The sequence below is a fragment of the Oncorhynchus tshawytscha genome, linkage group LG24, assembly GCF_018296145.1.
Source record: "Oncorhynchus tshawytscha isolate Ot180627B linkage group LG24, Otsh_v2.0, whole genome shotgun sequence".
In the NCBI taxonomy this organism is placed as follows: domain Eukaryota; kingdom Metazoa; phylum Chordata; class Actinopteri; order Salmoniformes; family Salmonidae; genus Oncorhynchus; species Oncorhynchus tshawytscha.
Genome location: NC_056452.1, coordinates 28,770,370 through 28,793,987, shown reverse-complemented (window position 1 = coordinate 28,793,987; position 23,618 = coordinate 28,770,370). Strand labels below are relative to the sequence as shown.

General features: G+C 46.0%; 1 protein-coding gene across 1 annotated transcript in view; it reads left to right on the top strand.

Moving 5' to 3' along the window:
- The window catches only part of LOC112247859 (CSC1-like protein 2), a gene marked incomplete in the record, with an annotated part of 175,688 nt that overhangs the window by 54,519 nt on the left and 97,551 nt on the right, over window positions 1–23,618 (top strand). Inside the window, 5 exon segments of the mRNA XM_042305631.1 lie at window positions 2,199–2,250; window positions 6,143–6,251; window positions 6,565–6,635; window positions 19,572–19,652; window positions 21,849–21,931. Coding sequence (XP_042161565.1) covers window positions 2,199–2,250; window positions 6,143–6,251; window positions 6,565–6,635; window positions 19,572–19,652; window positions 21,849–21,931 — 396 coding nt within the window.

Genomic DNA, 23,618 nt, shown 5'->3' with positions numbered 1-23,618 from the left:
GCTGCTCCTCTAGGGCGAGGCGGCTGTGAGGCGGCTGCTCCTCTAGGCGAGGCGGCTGCTCCTCTAGGGCGAGGCGGCTGCTCCTCTAGGGCGAGGCAGCTGCGGCGGCTGCTCCTCTAGGGCGATGCGGCTGCTCCTCTAAGGTGAGGCGGCTGCTCCTCTAGGGAGAGGCGGCTGCTCCTCTAGGGCGAGGCGGCTGCTCCTCTAGGGCGAGGCGGCTGCTCCTCTAGGGAGAGGCGGCTGTGAGGCGGCTGCTCCTCTAGGGAGAGGCGGCTGCTCCTCTAGGGCGAGGCGACTGCTCCTCTAGGGCGAGGCGGCTGCTCCTCTAGGGCGAGGCGGCTGCTCCTCTAGGGCGAGGCGGCTGCTCCTCTAGGGCGAGGCGGCGCTCCTCTAGGGCGAGGCGGCTGTAAGGTGGCTGCTCCTCTAGGGCGAGGCGGCTGCTCCTCTAGGGTGAGGCGGCTGTGAGGCGGCTCCCTCTAGGGCGAGGCGGCTGCTCCTCTAGGGCGAGGCGGCTGTGAGGCGGCTGCTCCTCTAGGGCGAGGCGGCTGCTCCTCTAGGGCGAGGCAGCTGCGGGGCGGCTGCTCCTCTAGGGCGAGGCGGCTGCTCCTCTAAGGTGAGGCGGCTGCTCCTCTAGGGAGGCGGCTGCTCAAGGCGGCTGCTCCTCTAGGGCGAGGCGGCTGCTCCTCTAGGGAGAGGCGGCTGTGAGGCGGCTGCTCCTCTAGGGAGAGCGGCTGCTCCTCTAGGGCGAGGCGACTGCTCCTCTAGGGCGAGGCGGCTGCTCCTCTAGGGCGAGGCGGCTGCTCCTCTAGGGCGAGGCGGCTGCTCCTCTAGGCGAGGCGGCGGCTCCTCTAGGGCGAGGCGGCTGTAAGGCGGCTGCTCCTCTAGGGCGAGGCGGCTGCTCCTCTAGGGCGAGGCGGCTGTGAGGCGGCTGCTCCTCTAGGGCGAGGCGGCTGCTCCTCTAGGGCGAGGCGGCTGTGAGGCGGCTGCTCCTCTAGGGCGAGCGGCTGCTCCTCTAAGGTGAGGCGGCTGCTCCTCTAGGGAGAGGCGGCTGCTCCTCTAGGGCGAGGCGGCTGCTCCTCTAGGGCGAGGCGGCTGCTCCTCTAGGGAGAGGCGGCTGCTCCTCGAGGCGGCTGCTCCTCTAGGGCGAGGCGGCTGCTCCTCTAGGGAGAGGCGGCTGTGAGGCAGCTGCTCCTCTAGGGAGAGGCGGCTGCTCCTCTAGGGCGAGGCGGCTGCTCCTCTAGGGCGAGGCGGCTGCTCCTCTAGGGCGAGGCGGCTGCTCCTCTAGGGAGAGGCGGCTGCTCCTCTAGGGAGAGGCGGCTGTGAGGCGGCTGCTCCTCTAGGGAGAGGCGGCTGTGAGGCGGCTGCTCCTCTAGGGAGAGGCGGCTGTGAGGCGGCTGCTCCTCTAGGGAGAGGCGGCTGTGAGGCGGCTGCTCCTCTAGGGAGAGGCGGCTGTGAGGCGGCTGCTCCTCTAGGGCGAGGCGGCTGCTCCTCTAGGGAGAGGCGGCTGCTCCTCTAGGGAGAGGCGGCTGCTCCTCTAGGGAGAGGCGGCTGCTCCTCTAGGGAGAGGCGGCTGCTCCTCTAGGGCGAGGCGGCTTGATGTACAAGGGCAGACTATTTGATATTAGATGTAATTACTATCAATATCCTCTGTGTAGAAATAGCTGTGGTCATGCTGGCCAGACTGGCCATTTAAAATATATATTCTGTGTATCACATGAGTCAAATTCTTCTCATCAGCGCCTTGTGGATTAATTTCCTCACCTTGATATAATAGGAAACCTCCTGCTCCTCTAAAAACACATGAGCCTCCAACCCACCCATAGAAATAGAATGAACTATAACGTACATTCCCATTCTAGAACCCAATCATAGAATGAACTATAACATACATTCCCATTCTAGAACCCAATCATAGAATGAACTATAACGTACATTCCCATTCTAGAACCCAATCATAGAATGAACTATAACGTACATTCCCATTCTAGAACCCAATCATAGAATGAACTATAACGTACATTCCCATTCTAGAACCCAATCATAGAATGAACTATAACGTACATTCCCATTCTAGGTCCCAATTGTAGAAATAGAAGGACTAGCTGCTTCAACAGACCATAATGTCCTATTATTCTACTGTGTACTAGGTTAACCATGAAGTAAAATATAATCTCTTCTTTTTTTTTCCCCCCACACAGAAAACAATGCCTACAGTTTTGGGCGTACCACTATAGCCAATCTGGATGCCAAGTGAGTGCTTCTCCATGACTGTTTCTTCATTGTAGGGTGATGGTGGGGATACATGAACTTCCTTGTGTTCTAATTAAGCAATAAGGCACCTCAGGGGTACCGCCTGGACACAGCCCTTAGTCGTGGTATATTGGCCATATATCACAAACCCCAGAGGTGCCTTATTGCTTTTATAAACTGGTTACCAACGTTATCCGAACAGTAAATGTTGTGTTGTTGTTGTTGTTGTTGTCATACCCGTGCTATTCAGTATGATATACCACGGCTTTCAGCCAATCAATAACATTTTACCTTGACCAATATGAATCTTCATGTTCTGAATTGTTGAGTGGCGTCTTTCTCTTAAAATGTATGCCAGCAGCATACCACCCTGCATACCACCCTGCATACCACCCTGCATACCACCCTGCATACCACCCTGCATACCACCCTACATGCCACCCTGCATACCACCCTGCATGCCACCCTGCATACCACCCTGCATACCACCCTGCATACCACCCTACATACCACCCTGCATACCACCCTGCATACCACCCTACATACCACCCTGCATGCCACTACATACCACTCTGCATACCACTCTGCATACCACCCTGCATACCACTGCTGGCTTGCTTCTGAAGCTAAGCAGGGTTGGTTCTGGTCAGTCCCTGGATGGGAGACCAGATGCTGCTGGAAGTTGTGTTGGAGGGCCAGTAGGAGGCACTCTTTCCTCTGGTCTAAAAAAATATCCCAATGCCCCAGGGCAGTGATTGGGGACACTGCCCTGTGTAGGGTGCCGTCTTTCGGATAGGACGTTAAACGGGTGCCCTGACTCTCTGAGGTCATTAAAGATCCCATGGCATTATCGTAGGGGTGTTAACCCCTGGTGTCCTGGCTAAATTCCCAATCTGACCCTCAAACCATCACGGTCACCTAATAGTTTACAATTGGCTCATTCATCCCCCTCCTCTCCCTGTAACTATTCCCCAGGTCGTTGCTGCAAATGAGAACGTGTTCTCAGTCAACTTACCTGGTAAAATAACGGATAAATAAAAAAATTCAAACATTTCGTTAATATTATATTTAAAATGTCAGATATTTTTTGTTGTTGTAACCGATAATAAGCACAGAATTCTGTTGACACGTTGTGGTGGTCGTCTTTAAAGTTGTTTACACCCGGCGCAAAAAAACAAACAAAAACCTTATTATGCACGACGAGCTGAATTAAATGTAAAACGGCTTTGGAAATAAAGATCTTGCTGTGCTCTGTGTTCCGGTCACATTTCACTTGTTTTTTTTGTGTGAGAATCGTTTCAACAGAACAGGAATTTTGCAACGAATATGTAAAAAGCCGAATACTAAAATCTGAAAATACTACGTCACGTCTTAACATCGATATCCATCTTACCGTCTTACTTCTGTATTGTTGTTCTGTCCTCCGTATTCGAGGAGAAAGAGGACGTTGAGCCTGTCAGTTAGCCTTGATTCTCTCACAGCATCCAGACTCGCTGACACAATGCTTTTTTCCAGGTTCTTGACCACTTTCTCTGCCTTCCATTGATTTAGTCAGACTAATACTTATTTTCCATCATAATTTGCAAATAAATTCATTAAAAATCCTACAATGTGATTTTCTGGATTTTTTTTTTCTCATTTTGTCTGTCATAGTTGAAGTGTACCTATGATGAAAATTACAGGCCTCTCATCTTTTAAGTGGGAGAACTTGCACAATTGGTGGCTGACTAAATACTTTTTTGCCCCACTGTATATATATGATTATATATTTTGTGTTTTTGATTGGACATATTGCTCTAATTTTAGTAGGAATGGTTGGTGTCTGTCTCCTCTCAGTAACATACTGCTGTGACTAACTGGGTTTCTCTCCTCTCAGTAACATACTGCTGTGACTAACTGGGTTTCTCTCCTCTCAGTAACATACTGCTGTGACTAACTGGGTTTCTCTGTCTCTCCTCTCAGTAACATACTGCTGTGACTAACTGGGTTTCTCTGTCTCTTCTCTCAGTACCATACTGCTGTAACTAACTGGGTTTCTCTCCTCTCAGTAACATACTGCTGTGACTAACTGGGTTTCTCTCCTCTCTCAGTAACATACTGCTGTGACTAACTGGGTTTCTCTCCTCTCTCAGTAACATACTGCTGTGACTAACTGGGTTTCTCTCCTCTCTCAGTAACATACTGCTGTGACTAACTGGGTTTCTCTGTCTCTCCTCTCAGTAACATACTGCTGTGACTAACTGGGTTTCTCTGTCTCTCCTCTCAGTAACATACTGCTGTGACTAACTGGGTTTCTCTCCTCTCAGTAACATACTGCTGTGACTAACTGGGTTTCTCTCCTCTCAGTAACATACTGCTGTGACTAACTGGGTTTCTCTCCTCTCAGTAACATACTGCTGTGACTAACTGGGTTTCTCTGTCTCTTCTCTCAGTACCATACTGCTGTAACTAACTGGGTTTCTCTCCTCTCAGTAACATACTGCTGTGACTAACTGGGTTTATCTCCTCTCAGTAACATACTGCTGCAGCTGTGACTAACTGGGTTTCTCTGTCTCTTCTCTCAGTACCATACTGCTGTAACTAACTGGGTTTCTCTCCTCTCAGTAACATACTGCTGTGACTAACTGGGTTTATCTCCTCTCTCAGTAACATACTTCTGTAACTAACTGGGTTTCTCTCCTCTCAGTAACATACTGCTGTGACTAACTGGGTTTCTCTCCTCTCAGTAACATACTGCTGTGACTAACTGGGTTTCTCTCTCCTCTCAGTAACATACTGCTGTGACTAACTGGGTTTCTCTCTCCTCTCAGTAACATACTGCTGTGACTAACTGGGTTTCTCTCTCCTCTCAGTACCATACTGCTGTGACTAACTGGGTTTCTCTCTCCTCTCAGTAACATACTGCTGTGACTAACTGGGTTTCTCTCCTCTCAGTAACATACTGCTGTGACTAACTGGGTTTCTCTCTCCTCTCAGTAACATACTGCTGTGACTAACTGGGTTTCTCTCTCCTCTCAGTAACATACTGCTGTGACTAACTGGGTTTCTCTCTCCTCTCAGTAACATACTGCTGTGACTAACTGGGTTTCTCTCTCCTCTCAGTAACATACTGCTGTGACTAACTGGGTTTCTCTCTCCTCTCAGTAACATACTGCTGTGACTAACTGGGTTTCTCTCCTCTCAGTAACATACTGCTGTAACTAACTGGGTTTCTCTCCTCTCAGTAACATACTGCTGTGACTAACTGGGTTTCTCTCCTCTCAGTAACATACTGCTGTGACTAACTGGGTTTCTCTCCTCTCAGTAACATACTGCTGTGACTAACTGGGTTTCTCTGTCTCTCCTCTCAGTAACATACTGCTGTGACTAACTGGGTTTCTCTGTCTCTCCTCTCAGTAACATACTGCTGTGACTAACTGGGTTTCTCTCCTCTCAGTACCATACTGCTGTAACTAACTGGGTTTCTCTCCTCTCAGTAACATACTGCTGTGACTAACTGGGTTTATCTCCTCTCTCAGTAACATACTTCTGTAACTAACTGGGTTTCTCTCCTCTCAGTAACATACTGCTGTGACTAACTGGGTTTCTCTCTCCTCTCAGTAACATACTGCTGTGACTAACTGGGTTTCTCTCTCCTCTCAGTACCATACTGCTGTAACTAACTGAGTTTCTCTCCTCTCAGTAACATACTGCTGTGACTAACTGGGTTTCTCTCTCCTCTCAGTAACATACTGCTGTGACTAACTGGGTTTATCTCCTCTCTCAGTAACATACTGCTGTGACTAACTGGGTTTATCTCCTCTCTCAGTAACATACTGCTGTGACTAACTGGGTTTATCTCCTCTCTCAGTAACATACTGCTGTGACTAACTGGGTTTCTCTCTCCTCTCAGTAATATGTTGCTGTGGCTCCACACCACCTTTGCGTTCCTCTACCTGTTGCTGACCGTGTACAGCATGAGACGACACACCTCCAAGATGCACTACAGAGAGGACGATCTGGTGGGTGGTATGAGCGCACACACACACACACACACACACACACACACACACACACACACACACACACACACCTCCAAGATGCACTACAGAGAGGACGATCTGGTGGGTGATATGAACACACACACACACACACACACCTCCAAGATGCACTACAGAGAGGACGATCTGGTGGGTGGTATGAACACACACACACACACACACACACACACACACACACACACACACACACACACACACACACACACACACACACACAAGTACCAAGTCAATGTGAAAAGTCCACCGTATCATAGTTTCTGTCTCTTCTTTTTAGGTGAAACGCACTTTATTTGTCAATGGTATCTCCAAGTATGCAGAGGAGAAGCACATCAAGCAACACTTTGAGTAAGTGCTGTCTGTTTCCTGTATCTGACAACACTTTGAGTAAGTGCTGTCTGGTTTTTATTTATTTATTTTTATATAACTAGGCAAGTCAGTTAAGAACAAATTCTTATTTACAATGACGGCCTAGGAACAGTAGGTTAACTGCCTTGTTCAGGGGCAGAATGACAGATTTTTACCTTGTCAGCTCGGGGGATTCGATCTTGAAACCTTTCGGTTACTAGTCCAAGACTCTAACCACTAGGCTTCCTGCCGTCCCAATGAGACACACTGGGGAAGGGGAGACCAACATGTCAGTTGTTCAGTATTCTGCAGAGAGAGAGAGACCAACATTTCAGTTGTTCAGTATTCTGCAGAGAGAGAGGGAGAGACCAACATGTCAGTTGTTCAGTATTCTGCAGAGGGAGACCAACATGTCAGTTGTTCAGTATTCTGCAGAGAGAGGGAGACCAACATGTCAGTTGTTCAGTATTCTTCAGAGAGAGACTAACATGTCAGTTGTTCAGTATTCTGCAGAGGGAGACCAACATGTCAGTTGTTCAGTATTCTGCAGAGGGAGAGAGACCAACATGTCAGTTGTTCAGTATTCTGCAGAGGGAGACCAACATGTCAGTTGTTCAGTATTCTGCAGAGAGAGAGAGAGAGAGACCAACATGTCAGTTGTTCAGTATTCTGCAGAGAGAGACCAACATGTCAGTTGTTCAGTATTCTGCAGAGCGAGAGGGAGACCAACATGTCAGTTGTCAGTATTCTGCAGAGGGAGAGAGAGAGACCAACATGTCAGTTGTTCAGTATACTGCAGAGAGAGACCAACATGTCAGTTGTTCAGTATTCTGCAGAGAGAGGGAGACCAACATGTCAGTTGTTCAGTATTCTGCAGAGAGAGAGAGACTAACATGTCAGTTGTTCAGTATTCTGCAGAGCGAGACCAACATGTCAGTTGTTCAGTATTCTGCAGAGAGAGAGGGAGACCAACATGTCAGTTGTCAGTATTCTGCAGAGAGACCAACATGTCAGTTGTTCAGTATTCTGCAGAGAGAGAGGGAGACCAACATGTCAGTTGTTCAGTATTCTGCAGAGGGAGACCAACATGTCAGTTGTTCAGTATTCTGCAGAGAGAGAGAGAGACCAACATGTCAGTTGTTCAGTATTCTGCAGAGAGAGAGAGAGAGACCAACATGTCAGTTGTTCAGTATTCTGCAGAGAGAGAGAGGGAGACCAACATGTCAGTTGTTCAGTATTCTGCAGAGGGAGACCAACATGTCAGTTGTTCAGTATTCTGCAGAGGGAGAGAGAGAGACCAACATGTCAGTTGTTCAGTATTCTGCAGAGGGAGACCAACATGTCAGTTGTTCAGTATTCTGCAGAGGGAGACCAACATGTCAGTTGTTCAGTATTCTGCAGAGGGAGACCAACATGTCAGTTGTTCAGTATTCTGCAGAGAGAGACCAACATGTCAGTTGTTCAGTATTCTGCAGAGAGAGACCAACATGTCAGTTGTTCAGTATTCTGCAGAGAGAGACCAACATGTCAGTTGTTCAGTATTCTGCAGAGAGAGAGGGAGACCAACATGTCAGTTGTTCAGTATTCTGCAGAGAGAGACCAACATGTCAGTTGTTCAGTATTCTGCAGAGGGAGAGTTGTTCAGTATTCTGCAGAGAGAGAGAGAGACAACATGTCAGTTGTTCAGTATTCTGCAGAGAGAGACCAACATGTCAGTTGTTCAGTATTCTGCAGAGAGAGGGAGACCAACATGTCAGTTGTTCAGTATTCTGCAGAGAGAGAGAGACCAACATGTCAGTTGTTCAGTATTCTGCAGAGAGAGACCAACATGTCAGTTGTTCAGTATTCTGCAGAGAGAGAGAGGGAGACCAACATGTCAGTTGTTCAGTATTCTGCAGAGAGAGACCAACATGTCAGTTGTTCAGTATTCTGCAGAGAGAGACCAACATGTCAGTTGTTCAGTATTCTGCAGAGAGAGGGAGACCAACATGTCAGTTGTTCAGTATTCTGCAGATTCTGCAGAGAGAGACCAACATGTCAGTTGTTCAGTATTCTGCAGAGAGAGAGACCAACATGTCAGTTGTTCAGTATTCTGCAGAGAGACCAACATGTCAGTTTGTTCAGTATTCTGCAGAGAGAGAGGGAGACCAACATGTCAGTTGTTCAGTATTCTGCAGAGAGAGAGAGGGAGACCAACATGTCATTTGTCAGTATTCTGCAGAGAGAGAGAGACCAACATGTCAGTTGTCAGTATTCTGCAGAGAGAGAGAGACCAACATGTCAGTTGTTCAGTATTCTGCAGTATGTCTGTTCAGAGAGAGAGAGACCAACATGTCAGTTGTTCAGTATTCTGCAGAGAGAGAGGGAGACCAACATGTCAGTTGTTCAGTATTCTGCAGAGGGAGACCAACATGTCAGTTGTTCAGTATTCTGCAGAGAGAGAGGGAGACCAACATGTCAGTTGTTCAGTATTCTGCAGAGGGAGACCAACATGTCAGTTGTTCAGTATTCTGCAGGGGGAGAGAGAGAGATCAACATGTCAGTTGTTCAGTATTCTGCAGAGGGAGAGAGGGAGACCAACATGTCAGTTGTTCAGTATTCTGCAGAGGGAGACCAACATGTCAGTTGTTCAGTATTCTGCAGAGGGAGACCAACATGTCAGTTGTTCAGTATTCTGCAGAGAGAGAGAGACCAACATGTCAGTTGTTCAGTATTCTGCAGACAGAGAGAGGGAGACCAACATGTCAGTTGTTCAGTATTCTGCAGAGAGAGACCAACATGTCAGTTGTTCAGTATTCTGCAGATTCTGCAGAGAGAGAGGGGAGACCAACATGTCAGTTGTTCAGTATTCTGCAGAGAGAGACCAACATGTCAGTTGTTCAGTATTCTGCAGAGAGAGACCAACATGTCAGTTGTTCAGTATTCTGCAGAGAGAGAAAACATGTCAGTTGTTCAGTATTCTGCAGAGAGAGAGGAGACCAACATGTCAGTTGTCAGTATTCTGCAAAGAGAGAGAGAGAGACCAACATGTCAGTTGTCAGTATTCTGCAGAGAGCGAGAGAGAGACCCACATGTCAGTTGTTCAGTATTCTGCAGAGAGAGAGAGACCAACATGTCAGTTGTTCAGTATTCTGTAGAGAGAGACCAACATGTCAGTTGTTCAGTATTCTGCAAAGAGAGAGGGAGACCAACATGTCAGTTGTTCAGTATTCTGCAGAGAGAGAGAGACCAACATGTCAGTTGTTCTTTATTCTGCAGAGAGAGGGAGACCAACATGTCAGTTGTTCAGTATTCTGCAGAGAGAGAGAGAGACCAACATGTCAGTTGTTCAGTATTCTGCAGAGAGAGAGAGACCAACATGTCAGTTGTTCAGTATTCTGCAGAGAGAGACCAACATGTCAGTTGTTCAGTATTCTGCAGAGAGAGGGAGACCACCATGTCAGTTGTTCAGTATTCTGCAGAGAGAGAGAGACCAACATGTCAGTTGTTCAGTATTCTGCAGAGAGAGAGAGACCAACATGTCAGTTGTTCAGTATTCTGCAGAGAGAGAGGGAGACCAACATGTCAGTTGTCAGTATTCTGCAGAGAGAGAGAGAGACCAACATGTCAGTTGTTCAGTATTCTGCAGAGAGAGAGGGAGACCAACATGTCAGTTGTTCAGTATTCTGCAGAGGGAGACCAACATGTCAGTTGTTCAGTATTCTGCAGAGAGAGAGAGAGACCAACATGTCAGTTGTTCAGTATTCTGCAGAGAGAGAGAGAGACCAACATGTCAGTTGTTCAGTATTCTGCAGAGAGAGAGAGAGAGACCAACATGTCAGTTGTTCAGTATTCTGCAGAGAGAGAGAGGGAGACCAACATGTCAGTTGTTCAGTATTCTGCAGAGGGAGACCAACATGTCAGTTGTTCAGTATTCTGCAGAGGGAGAGAGAGAGACCAACATGTCAGTTGTTCAGTATTCTGCAGAGGGAGACCAACATGTCAGTTGTTCAGTATTCTGCAGAGGGAGACCAACATGTCAGTTGTTCAGTATTCTGCAGAGGGAGACCAACATGTCAGTTGTTCAGTATTCTGCAGAGAGAGACCAACATGTCAGTTGTTCAGTATTCTGCAGAGAGAGACCAACATGTCAGTTGTTCAGTATTCTGCAGAGAGAGACCAACATGTCAGTTGTTCAGTATTCTGCAGAGAGAGACCAACATGTCAGTTGTTCAGTATTCTGCAGAGAGAGACCAACATGTCAGTTGTTCAGTATTCTGCAGAGAGAGACCAACATGTCAGTTGTTCAGTATTCTGCAGAGAGAGGGGACCAACATGTCAGTTGTTCAGTATTCTGCAGAGAGAGAGGGAGACCAACATGTCAGTTGTTCAGTATTCTGCAGAGAGAGGGGAGACCAACATGTCAGTTGTTCAGTATTCTGCAGAGAGAGAGGGAGACCAACATGTCAGTTGTTCAGTATTCTGCAGAGGGAGACCAACATGTCAGTTGTTCAGTATTCTGCAGAGAGAGAGAGAGAGAGACCAACATGTCAGTTGTTCAGTATTCTGCAGAGAGAGACCAACATGTCAGTTGTTCAGTATTCTGCAGAGAGAGGGAGACCAACATGTCAGTTGTTCAGTATTCTGCAGAGAGAGAGAGACCAACATGTCAGTTGTTCAGTATTCTGCAGAGAGAGACCAACATGTCAGTTGTTCAGTATTCTGCAGAGAGAGAGAGAGAGGAGACCAACATGTCAGTTGTTCAGTATTCTGCAGAGAGAGACCAACATGTCAGTTGTTCAGTATTCTGCAGAGAGAGACCAACATGTCAGTTGTTCAGTATTCTGCAGAGAGAGGAGACCAACATGTCAGTTGTTCAGTATTCTGCAGAGAGAGAGAGACCAACATGTCAGTTGTTCAGTATTCTGCAGAGAGAGACCAACATGTCAGTTGTTCAGTATTCTGCAGAGAGAGAGAGGGAGACCAACATGTCAGTTGTTCAGTATTCTGCAGAGAGACCAACATGTCATTTGTTCAGTATTCTGCAGAGAGAGAGGGAGACCAACATGTCAGTTGTCAGTATTCTGCAGAGAGAGAGACCAACATGTCAGTTGTCAGTATTCTGCAGAGAGAGAGAGAGACCAACATGTCAGTTGTTCAGTATTCTGCAGAGAGAGAGAGACCAACATGTCAGTTGTTCAGTATTCTGCAGAGAGAGAGGAGACCAACATGTCAGTTGTTCAGTATTCTGCAGAGGGAGACCAACATGTCAGTTGTTCAGTATTCTGCAGAGAGAGAGGGAGACCAACATGTCAGTTGTTCAGTATTCTGCAGAGGGAGACCAACATGTCAGTTGTTCAGTATTCTGCAGGGGAGAGAGAGATCAACATGTCAGTTGTTCAGTATTCTGCAGAGGGAGAGAGGAGACCAACATGTCAGTTGTTCAGTATTCTGCAGAGAGAGACCAACATGTCAGTTGTTCTGTATTCTGCAGAGAGAGAGGAGACCAACATGTCAGTTGTCAGTATTCTGCAGAGGGAGACCAACATGTCAGTTGTTCAGTATTCTGCAGAGAGCGAGAGAGACCAACATGTCAGTTGTTCAGTATTCTGCAGACAGAGAGGGAGACCAACATGTCAGTTGTTCAGTATTCTGCAGAGAGAGACCAACATGGCAGTTGTTCAGTATTCTGCAGAGAGAGACCAACATGTCAGTTGTTCAGTATTCTGCAGAGAGAGAGAGAGACCAACATGTCAGTTGTTCAGTATTCTGCAGAGAGAGAGGGGAGACCAACATGTCAGTTGTTCAGTATTCTGCAGAGAGAGACCAACATGTCAGTTGTTCAGTATTCTGCAGAGAGAGACCAACATGTCAGTTGTTCAGTATTCTGCAGAGAGAGAAAACATGTCAGTTGTTCAGTATTCTGCAGAGAGAGAGACCAACATGTCAGTTGTTCAGTATTCTGCAGAGAGAGACCAACATGTCAGTTGTTCAGTATTCTGCAGAGAGAGAGAGAGACCAACATGTCAGTTGTTCAGTATTCTGCAGAGAGAGAGAGAGACCAACATGTCAGTTGTTCAGTATTCTGCAGAGAGAGAGAGAGACCAACATGTCAGTTGTTCAGTATTCTGCAGAGACAGACCTAACATGTCAGTTGTTCAGTATTCTGCAGAGAGAGGGAGACCACCATGTCAGTTGTTCAGTATTCTGCAGAGAGAGAGAGACCAACATGTCAGTTGTTCAGTATTCTGCAGAGAGAGAGAGACAACATGTCAGTTGTTCAGTATTCTGCAGAGAGAGAGGAGACCAACATGTCAGTTGTCAGTATTCTGCAGAGAGAGAGAGACCAACATGTCAGTTGTTCAGTATTCTGCAGAGAGAGAGGAGACCAACATGTCAGTTGTTCAGTATTCTGCAGAGGGAGACCAACATGTCAGTTGTTCAGTATTCTGCAGAGAGAGAGAGACCAACATGTCAGTTGTTCAGTATTCTGCAGAGAGAGAGAGACCAACATGTCAGTTGTTCAGTATTCTGCAGAGAGAGAGAGAGACCAACATGTCAGTTGTTCAGTATTCTGCAGAGAGAGAGAGGGAGACCAACATGTCAGTTGTTCAGTATTCTGCAGAGGGAGACCAACATGTCAGTTGTTCAGTATTCTGCAGAGGGAGAGAGAGACCAACATGTCAGTTGTTCAGTATTCTGCAGAGGGAGACCAACATGTCAGTTGTTCAGTATTCTGCAGAGGGAGACCAACATGTCAGTTGTTCAGTATTCTGCAGAGGGAGACCAACATGTCAGTTGTTCAGTATTCTGCAGAGAGAGACCAACATGTCAGTTGTTCAGTATTCTGCAGAGAGAGACCAACATGTCAGTTGTTCAGTATTCTGCAGAGAGAGACCAACATGTCAGTTGTTCAGTATTCTGCAGAGAGAGACCAACATGTCAGTTGTTCAGTATTCTGCAGAGAGAGACCAACATGTCAGTTGTTCAGTATTCTGCAGAGAGAGGGAGACCAACATGTCAGTTGTTCAGTATTCTGCAGAGAGAGAGACCAACATGTCAGTTGTTCAGTATTCTGCAGAGAGAGAGGAGACCAACATGTCAGTTGTTCAGTATTCTGCAGAGAGAGAGGGAGACCAACATGTCAGTTGTTCAGTATTCTGCAGAGAGAGAGGAGACCAACATGTCAGTTGTTCAGTATTCTGCAGAGAGAGAGAGAGAGACCAACATGTCAGTTGTTCAGTATTCTGCAGAGAGAGACCAACATGTCAGTTGTTCAGTATTCTGCAGAGAGAGGGGAGACCAACATGTCAGTTGTTCAGTATTCTGCAGAGAGAGAGAGACCAACATGTCAGTTGTTCAGTATTCTGCAGAGAGAGACCAACATGTCAGTTGTTCAGTATTCTGCAGAGAGAGAGGGAGACCAACATGTCAGTTGTTCAGTATTCTGCAGAGAGAGACCAACATGTCAGTTGTTCAGTATTCTGCAGAGAGAGACCAACATGTCAGTTGTTCAGTATTCTGCAGAGAGGAGACCAACATGTCAGTTGTTCAGTATTCTGCAGAGAGAGGGAGACCAACATGTCAGTTGTTCAGTATTCTGCAGAGAGAGAGAGACCAACATGTCAGTTGTTCAGTATTCTGCAGAGAGAGAGAGGGAGACCAACATGTCAGTTGTTCAGTATTCTGCAGAGAGACCAACATGTCATTTGTTCAGTATTCTGCAGAGAGAGAGGGAGACCAACATGTCAGTTGTCAGTATTCTGCAGAGAGAGACCAACATGTCAGTTGTCAGTATTCTGCAGAGAGAGAGAGAGACCAACATGTCAGTTGTTCAGTATTCTGCAGAGAGAGAGAGACCAACATGTCAGTTGTTCAGTATTCTGCAGAGAGAGAGGGAGACCAACATGTCAGTTGTTCAGTATTCTGCAGAGGGAGACCAACATGTCAGTTGTTCAGTATTCTGCAGAGAGAGAGGGACCAACATGTCAGTTGTTCAGTATTCTGCAGAGGGAGACCAACATGTCAGTTGTTCAGTATTCTGCAGGGGGAGAGAGAGATCAACATGTCAGTTGTTCAGTATTCTGCAGAGGGAGAGAGGGAGACCAACATGTCAGTTGTTCAGTATTCTGCAGAGAGAGACCAACATGTCAGTTGTTCTGTATTCTGCAGAGAGAGGGAGACCAACATGTCAGTTGTCAGTATTCTGCAGAGGGAGACCAACATGTCAGTTGTTCAGTATTCTGCAGAGACGAGAGAGACCAACATGTCAGTTGTTCAGTATTCTGCAGACAGAGAGAGGGAGACCAACATGTCAGTTGTTCAGTATTCTGCAGAGAGAGACCAACATGTCAGTTGTTCAGTATTCTGCAGAGAGAGACCAACATGTCAGTTGTTCAGTATTCTGCAGAGAGAGAGAGACCAACATGTCAGTTGTTCAGTATTCTGCAGAGAGAGAGAGGAGACCAACATGTCAGTTGTTCAGTATTCTGCAGAGAGAGACCAACATGTCAGTTGTTCAGTATTCTGCAGAGAGAGACCAACATGTCAGTTGTTCAGTATTCTGCAGAGAGAGAAAAACATGTCAGTTGTTCAGTATTCTGCAGAGAGAGAGAGACCAACATGTCAGTTGTCAGTATTCTGCAGAGAGAGAGAGAGACCAACATGTCAGTTGTCAGTATTCTGCAGAGAGCGAGAGAGAGACCAACATGTCAGTTGTTCAGTATTCTGCAGAGAGAGACCAACATGTCAGTTGTTCAGTATTCTGCAGAGGAGACCAACATGTCAGTTGTTCAGTATTCTGCAGAGGGAGACCAACATGTCAGTTGTTCAGTATTCTGCAGAGGGAGACCAACATGTCAGTTGTTCAGTATTCTGCAGAGAGAGACCAACATGTCAGTTGTTCAGTATTCTGCAGAGAGAGACCAACATGTCAGTTGTTCAGTATTCTGCAGAGAGAGACCAACATGTCAGTTGTTCAGTATTCTGCAGAGAGAGACCAACATGTCAGTTGTTCAGTATTCTGCAGAGAGAGACCAACATGTCAGTTGTTCAGTATTCTGCAGAGAGAGAGGGAGACCAACATGTCAGTTGTTCAGTATTCTGCAGAGAGAGAGGGAGACCAACATGTCAGTTGTTCAGTATTCTGCAGAGAGAGAGGGAGACCAACATGTCAGTTGTTCAGTATTCTGCAGAGAGAGAGGGAGACCAACATGTCAGTTGTTCAGTATTCTGCAGAGAGAGAGGGAGACCAACATGTCAGTTGTTCAGTATTCTGCAGAGAGAGACCAACATGTCAGTTGTTCAGTATTCTGCAGAGAGAGAGACCAACATGTCAGTTGTTCAGTATTCTGCAGAGAGAGAGAGACCAACATGTCAGTTGTTCAGTATTCTGCAGAGAGAGACCAACATGTCAGTTGTTCAGTATTCTGCAGAGAGAGAGAGGAGACCAACATGTCAGTTGTTCAGTATTCTGCAGAGAGAGACCAACATGTCAGTTGTTCAGTATTCTGCAGAGAGAGACCAACATGTCAGTTGTTCAGTATTCTGCAGAGAGAGGGAGACCAACATGTCAGTTGTTCAGTATTCTGCAGAGAGAGACCAACATGTCAGTTGTTCAGTATTCTGCAGAGAGAGACCAACATGTCAGTTGTTCAGTATTCTGCAGAGAGAGAGGGAGACCAACATGTCAGTTGTTCAGTATTCTGCAGAGAGACCAACATGTCATTTGTTCAGTATTCTGCAGAGAGAGGGAGACCAACATGTCAGTTGTCAGTATTCTGCAGAGAGAGAGACCAACATGTCAGTTGTCAGTATTCTGCAGAGAGAGAGAGAGACCAACATGTCAGTTGTTCAGTATTCTGCAGAGAGAGAGAGACCAACATGTCAGTTGTTCAGTATTCTGCAGAGAGAGGGAGACCAACATGTCAGTTGTTCAGTATTCTGCAGAGGAGACCAACATGTCAGTTGTTCAGTATTCTGCAGAGAGAGAGGGAGACCAACATGTCAGTTGTTCAGTATTCTGCAGAGGGAGACCAACATGTCAGTTGTTCAGTATTCTGCAGGGGAGAGAGAGAGATCAACATGTCAGTTGTTCAGTATTCTGCAGAGGAGAGAGGGAGACCAACATGTCAGTTGTTCAGTATTCTGCAGAGAGAGACCAACATGTCAGTTGTTCTGTATTCTGCAGAGAGAGGAGAGACCAACATGTCAGTTGTCAGTATTCTGCAGAGGGAGACCAACATGTCAGTTGTTCAGTATTCTGCAGAGAGCGAGAGAGACCAACATGTCAGTTGTTCAGTATTCTGCAGACAGAGAGAGGGAGACCAACATGTCAGTTGTTCAGTATTCTGCAGAGAGAGACCAACATGTCAGTTGTTCAGTATTCTGCAGAGAGAGACCAACATGTCAGTTGTTCAGTATTCTGCAGAGAGAGAGAGACCAACATGTCAGTTGTTCAGTATTCTGCAGAGAGAGAGAGGGAGACCAACATGTCAGTTGTTCAGTATTCTGCAGAGAGAGACCAACATGTCAGTTGTTCAGTATTCTGCAGAGAGAGACCAACATGTCAGTTGTTCAGTATTCTGCAGAGAGAGAAAAACATGTCAGTTGTTCAGTATTCTGCAGAGAGAGAGGGAGACCAACATGTCAGTTGTCAGTATTCTGCAGAGAGAGAGAGAGAGACCAACATGTCAGTTGTCAGTATTCTGCAGAGAGCGAGAGAGAGACCCACATGTCAGTTGTTCAGTATTCTGCAGAGAGAGAGAGACCAACATGTCAGTTGTTCAGTATTCTGCAGAGAGAGACCAACATGTCAGTTGTTCAGTATTCTGCAGAGAGAGAGGGAGACCAACATGTCAGTTGTTCAGTATTCTGCAGAGAGAGAGAGAGACCAACATGTCAGTTGTTCTTTATTCTGCAGAGAGAGGAGACCAACATGTCAGTTGTTCAGTATTCTGCAGAGAGAGAGAGAGACCAACATGTCAGTTGTTCAGTATTCTGCAGAGAGAGAGAGAGACCAACATGTCAGTTGTTCAGTATTCTGCAGAGACAGACCTAACATGTCAGTTGTTCAGTATTCTGCAGAGAGAGGGAGACCACCATGTCAGTTGTTCAGTATTCTGCAGAGAGAGGGAGACCACCATGTCAGTTGTTCAGTATTCTGCAGAGAGAGAGAGACCAACATGTCAGTTGTTCAGTATTCTGCAGAGAGAGAGAGACCAACATGTCAGTTGTTCAGTATTCTGCAGAGAGAGAGAGAGACCAACATGTCAGTTGTTCAGTAAGTATTCTGCAGAGAGAGAGAGACCAACATGTCAGTTGTTCAGTAGTCTGCAGAGAGAGAGAGACCAACATGTCAGTTGTTCAGTATTCTGCAGAGAGAGAGAGGGAGACCAACATGTCAGTTGTTCAGTATTCTGCAGAGAGAGAGAGGGAGACCAACATGTCAGTTGTTCAGTATTCTGCAGAGAGAGAGAGGAGACCAACATGTCAGTTGTTCAGTATTCTGCAGAGAGAGAGAGAGACCAACATGTCAGTTGTTCAGTACTCTGCAGAGAGAGAGACCAATATCTCCTTCACATAGAGTTGATCAGGCTGTGGATTGGGGCCTGTGGAATGTTGTCCCACTCTTCAATGGCTGTGTAAAGTTGCTGGATATTGGTGGTAACTGGGACACGCTGTCGTACACGTCGATCCAGAGCATCCCAAACATGCTCAATGGTGACGTGTCTGGTGAGTACGCAGGCCATCGAAGAACTGGGACATTTTCAGCTTCCAGGAATTGTGTCCAGGTCTTTGACATGTGGCTGTACATTATCATGCTGAAACATGAGGTAAAGGCGGTGGATGAATGGCGCCACAATGGGCCTCAGGATCTCATCACGGTATCTCTGTGTATTCAAATTGCCATTGATAAAATGCAATTGTGTTCATTGTCCTTAGTTTATGCCTGCTCATACCATAACCCCACCATCACCATGGGGCACTAAGTTCACAACGTTGACAATAGCAAACCGCTCGCCCACACCACGCCGTCTCCGGTTGTGAGGCCCGATTGGACGTACTACCAGATTCTCTAAAACGACTTTAGAGGCGGCTTATGGTAGAGAAATTATCACTCAATTTTCTGGCAACTGATCTGGTGGACTTTTCTGCAGTCGGAATATAAATTGTGTGCTCCCTCAACTTGAGGCATCTGTGGCATTGTGTTGTGTGTCAAAACTGCACATTTTAGTGGCCTTTTATTGTCCCCAGCACAAGGTGCACCTGTGTAATGATCATGCTTCTTTATATAACACACCTGTCAGATGGATGGATTACCTTGGCAAAGGAGAAATGCTCACTAACAGGGATAAAAAACACATTTGTGCACAAAATTTGAGAAAAATAAGCTTTTTTTTGTGCGTATGGAAAATTTCAGGCATCTTTTATTTCAGCTCATGAGCCATGGGACCAACACTTTACATGTTGAGTTTATATTTTTGTTCAACGTGATTAGATTACAGTCCTGTAATAGTGAATATGATAAAAGGTAATTCGATTACTAGAATATCGACCATGCATCACTTCCTTGATTTGGAATGCTTTCTATCTGAATCTAATCCCCCCCTCCGTGGTGTGGTTCTGTATAGGTACTGGCAGTGGTCACTGTCACCAACCATAGAAACAGAATTACTAGAACAGGCATTGCTGTTCCAAGTCAACGTTCCGTGATGGGTGGACTGGTGACCGTAATGAGTGGTGCTTCTACATTATGTTTTAGTCCTATTTCTATGACTGTGACATGTTATACAGACAGACTGCTGAGGGACTTCTAACCTACGATGTAATGTCCGCAACCAACAAAGGACTGAAGGGAATACTATAGACTTGTAGAAACAGATTCCTATCCATACCTTTTAATCCTTACCTTTCCAATCTCTTTCCCTCTCCACCCTCCCCTTTCTCTCAATACAGACAGGCTTATGAAAACTGTTGTGTGCTAGAGGCTCGTATTTGTTACGATGTGGCCAAGCTGATGTCCCTCAACTCAGAAAGGTAAGTAGTGGTCTCTCCGCTTGACTGTCGCCGTCTGTAGCAATACCATAGAGAGAGTTCGAGGACTGGATTTAGATCTAACACGTTTCAGCGTGGGCGTTTTTCATTGAGGGGCTTCCACCATTTTAAAGTACACTGAACAAAAATCAACGCAACATGGAAACATTTTTGAAAGATTTTACTGAGTTGCTTATATAAGGAAAATCAGTCAATTGAAATAAATTGATTAGGCCCTAATCTATGGATTTCACATGACTGGGAATTCAGATATGCCTCTGTTGGCCACAGATACCTTCAAACAAAAAGGTAGGGACGTTGATCAGAAAACCAGTCGGTATCTGGTGTGACCACCATTTGCCTCATGCAGCGAGACACATCTCCTTCACATAGAGCTGATCAGGCTGTTGATTGTGGCCTGTGGAATGTTAGTCCAACTCCTCTTCAATGGCTGTGCTAAGTTGCTGGATATTGGCGGGAACTCGAACACGCCTGTCCAGAGCATCCCAAACATGCTCAATGGGTGACTGGTGAGTACGCAAGAAGAACTGGGACATTTTCAGCTTCCAGGAATTGTGTACTGATCCTAGTGACATGGGGCCGTGCATTATCAGGCTGAAACATGAGTTGATGGCGGTGGATGAATGGCAGGACAACGGGTCTCAGGATCTCATCACGGTATCTCTGTGTATTCAAATTGCCATCGATAAAGTGCAATTGTGTTTGTTGTCCTTGGCTTATACCTGCCAATACCATAACCCCACCGTCACCATGGGGCACTCTGTTCACAACGGCAAACTGCTCGCCCACACAACGCCATACCCGCTGTCTGCCATCTGCCCGGTGCAGCCGAGATACATCCGTGTAGGAAACACAAGATGAGAAATATTACAGCGCCAAACTGCAGTCAGGTCAAAGTTGTTTTTTTTTTTTTTAACCTTTATTTAACCAGGCAAGTCAGTTAAGAACAAATTCTTATTTACAAGGACGGCCTAGGAACAGTGGGTTAACTGGTCTAGGAACAGTGGGTTAACTGGTCTAGGAACAGTGGGTTAACTGGCCTAGGAACAGTGGGTTAACTGGTCTAGGAACAGTGGGGTTAACTGGCCTAGGAACAGTGGGTTAACTGGCCTAGGAACAGTTGGTTAACTGGCCTAGGAACAGTTGGTTAACTGGTCTAGGAACAGTGGGTTAACTGGCCTAGGAACAGTGGGTTAACTGGTCTAGGAACAGTGGGTTAACTGGTCTAGAACGTCTACTGGTTGGGTTAACTTCCTTGTTCAGGGGCAGAACGACAGATTGACGACAGAACGACAGACCTTGTCAGCTCGGGGATTCGATCTAGCAACCTTTCAGTTACTGGCACAACGCTCTAACCACTAGCCTACCTGCTGCTACCTGCCGCCTCGTCGTTCCCTATTGAGGGCAACGCAGATGAGCTTCCTGAGACGGTTTCTGACAGTTTGTGCAGAAAATCATCGGTTTTGCAAAACCCACAGTTTCATCAAGTTTTTTTTTGTGATGAAACATCTCTGAGAGATTTTATTTCAGCTCATGAAACTAACACTTTTTACATGATGGGTTTATATATATTTTTTTCAGTATTGTTGACTGGGTGTGACCAGAGCATTGTCTTCCTCTAATTAGTTTAAATGGCTATAAGATATATATCACCGCCATCAAATCTAATGTCACATGCGCCGAATACAACAATACAACCCTCTGTTGTGCCTTACGGTCGGATGCCTAGCAGTTGCCATACCAGGCGGTGATGCAGCCAGTCAGGATGCTCTCGATGGTGCAGCTGTAGAACCTTTTGAGGATCTGGGGACCCATGACAAATTATTTTCAGTCTCCTGAGGGGGAAAAGGTGTTGTCGTGCCCTCTTCACGACTGTCTTGGTGTGTTGGGACCTTGATCGTGGTCCAAACTACATCTAGTGGTCACAGATTTGATTCAGTACTCCCAACACTGCAGGAGGAGGTAAATCACCAATATATTAGTTTTACACTTCTTTTTTTTTTTTAAACACGAAGAAGAACTACTTTATAATTGATGCCCTGCCCATGCTGTCACAGACGCCATAATGGCACAGATGCAAAGATAGAAAGAGGTCCTATCTCTATGAACAACACCTAATTTGTCTAGTAAATCCAGTGTATTTGGTCATGTGATATGAGCATGTGTTTCTGTAAACAGGAAGAAGACTGAACGTAGCATGAAGTTCTTTAAAGACCTACAGTCCAAGGAGCACATCCCCACCATGATCAACCCCAAACCCTGTGGACATCTCTGTTGCTGTATCATCAAGGGCTGTGAACAGGTAAGACCAACGTCAAAGCTGTATTTCAACCCTCACCTCAAACCCGTTTACAGTACCACGCCGTTTACAGTACCACGCCGTTTACAGTACCACGCCGTTTACAGTACCACGCCGTAACACTACTCCTAAGGAGAGAGTTGATTCAAATTGTTTGAACACAAAATTTGTATTTGTGTTGTTTTTTGTTTTGTTGTCGTATCCAAATTCCCGTTAGATATGTTGCCCTGAGTGACCATATATCTGTCTTTCATACCGTCTCACTCATAGTTTTCTCATTCATTAGTCCTTCTTCTTCGTCTTCTTCGTCTTCTAACTGACCATCTCTATTCTACAGGAGGAGGCAGTGAGTTACTACACCAAGCTGGAGTCCAAGCTGAAGGAGGAGTACAGGAAGGAGAAAGAGAAGGTCAACAGTAAACCGTTAGGAATGGCCTTCGTTACCTTCCAGAACGAAGCCATGACCGCCATGTAAGAGCCTGTGTGACCAGAGGAATGAGAGGATGTTTGTGTTTTTGTTTGTTGGTATCTTACATTGGTAATTATAAATCGAGTGATGTCTTCCTATATGCTTCCCTGTTCAGTATCCTGAAGGACTACAATGCCTGTAACTGTCAGGGATGCCACTGTCAGAGGGAACCCAGGTCTTCTTCCTTCAGCCAGCACCTTCACACATATTCCTGGACGGTCGGCTACGCACCAGACCCACAGAACGTCTACTGGTGAGAACACACACACAGGGGCGGCAGGGTAGCCTAGTGGTTAGAGCGTTGGACTAGTAACCGAAAGGTTGCAAGTTCATATCCCCGAGCTGACAAGGTACAAATCTGTCGTTCTGCCCCTGAACAGGCAGTTAACCCACTGTTCCTAGACCAGTTAACCCACTGTTCCTAGGCCGTCATTGAAAATAAGAGTTTGTTCTTAACTGACTTGCCTGGTTAAATAAAGGTAAAATAAATAAAAAATACAGCACAGATTTATGTACTCTGTGGGGACAGTCAGTGTCAGGTCTCAATTTACTGTTGAGTATTGAAATAATAGAATGCAGAAGGTGTAATTTAGAGATTTGGTGGTTCATCAGAAATGACTCAATTAGCCCTGTCAGCAAAACATTATTTGATTGGTAAATTTAGTCTAGCAGCCAGCTATCCAAACTTGTAGTAAGCATGGTTGAATTACCAACTGTGGTGTGTGGCTCATTGATCATTAGTTATCATTTTAAAACTGTAAACATTTTTACCTCCACCCTATAACAAAATGTGGAGAATTGCATGAAATTAGGAGGGGTGGGGGGATCCGACAGGGGAAAATAATTTTGAACGGTCATCTGACTCGGAAACTCTGGCATCTTTCTAGAGCTCTGACTTTCCGTCCTGAAGTTCACTAAGGTCATGAACCCAGTTTTCCCAGAGTTCCCAGTTTTCTTGAAAGCGCCATGATTATCATATGCAGGTACCATCAGTCCAGTAAAATGTTAAAAAATGAAATTATTTGCACGTTATTTCAATTAATGCAGGGCTGTGCCTCGCAAGTGCTACACCAACTGATCTACAGTATTTTATTATCAAAGCTTGAGTCCTGAAATATAATATGATCTGAGAAGAACAATATTGGCAGGCCAGGCATATAGCCAATATGTTGTGATAATG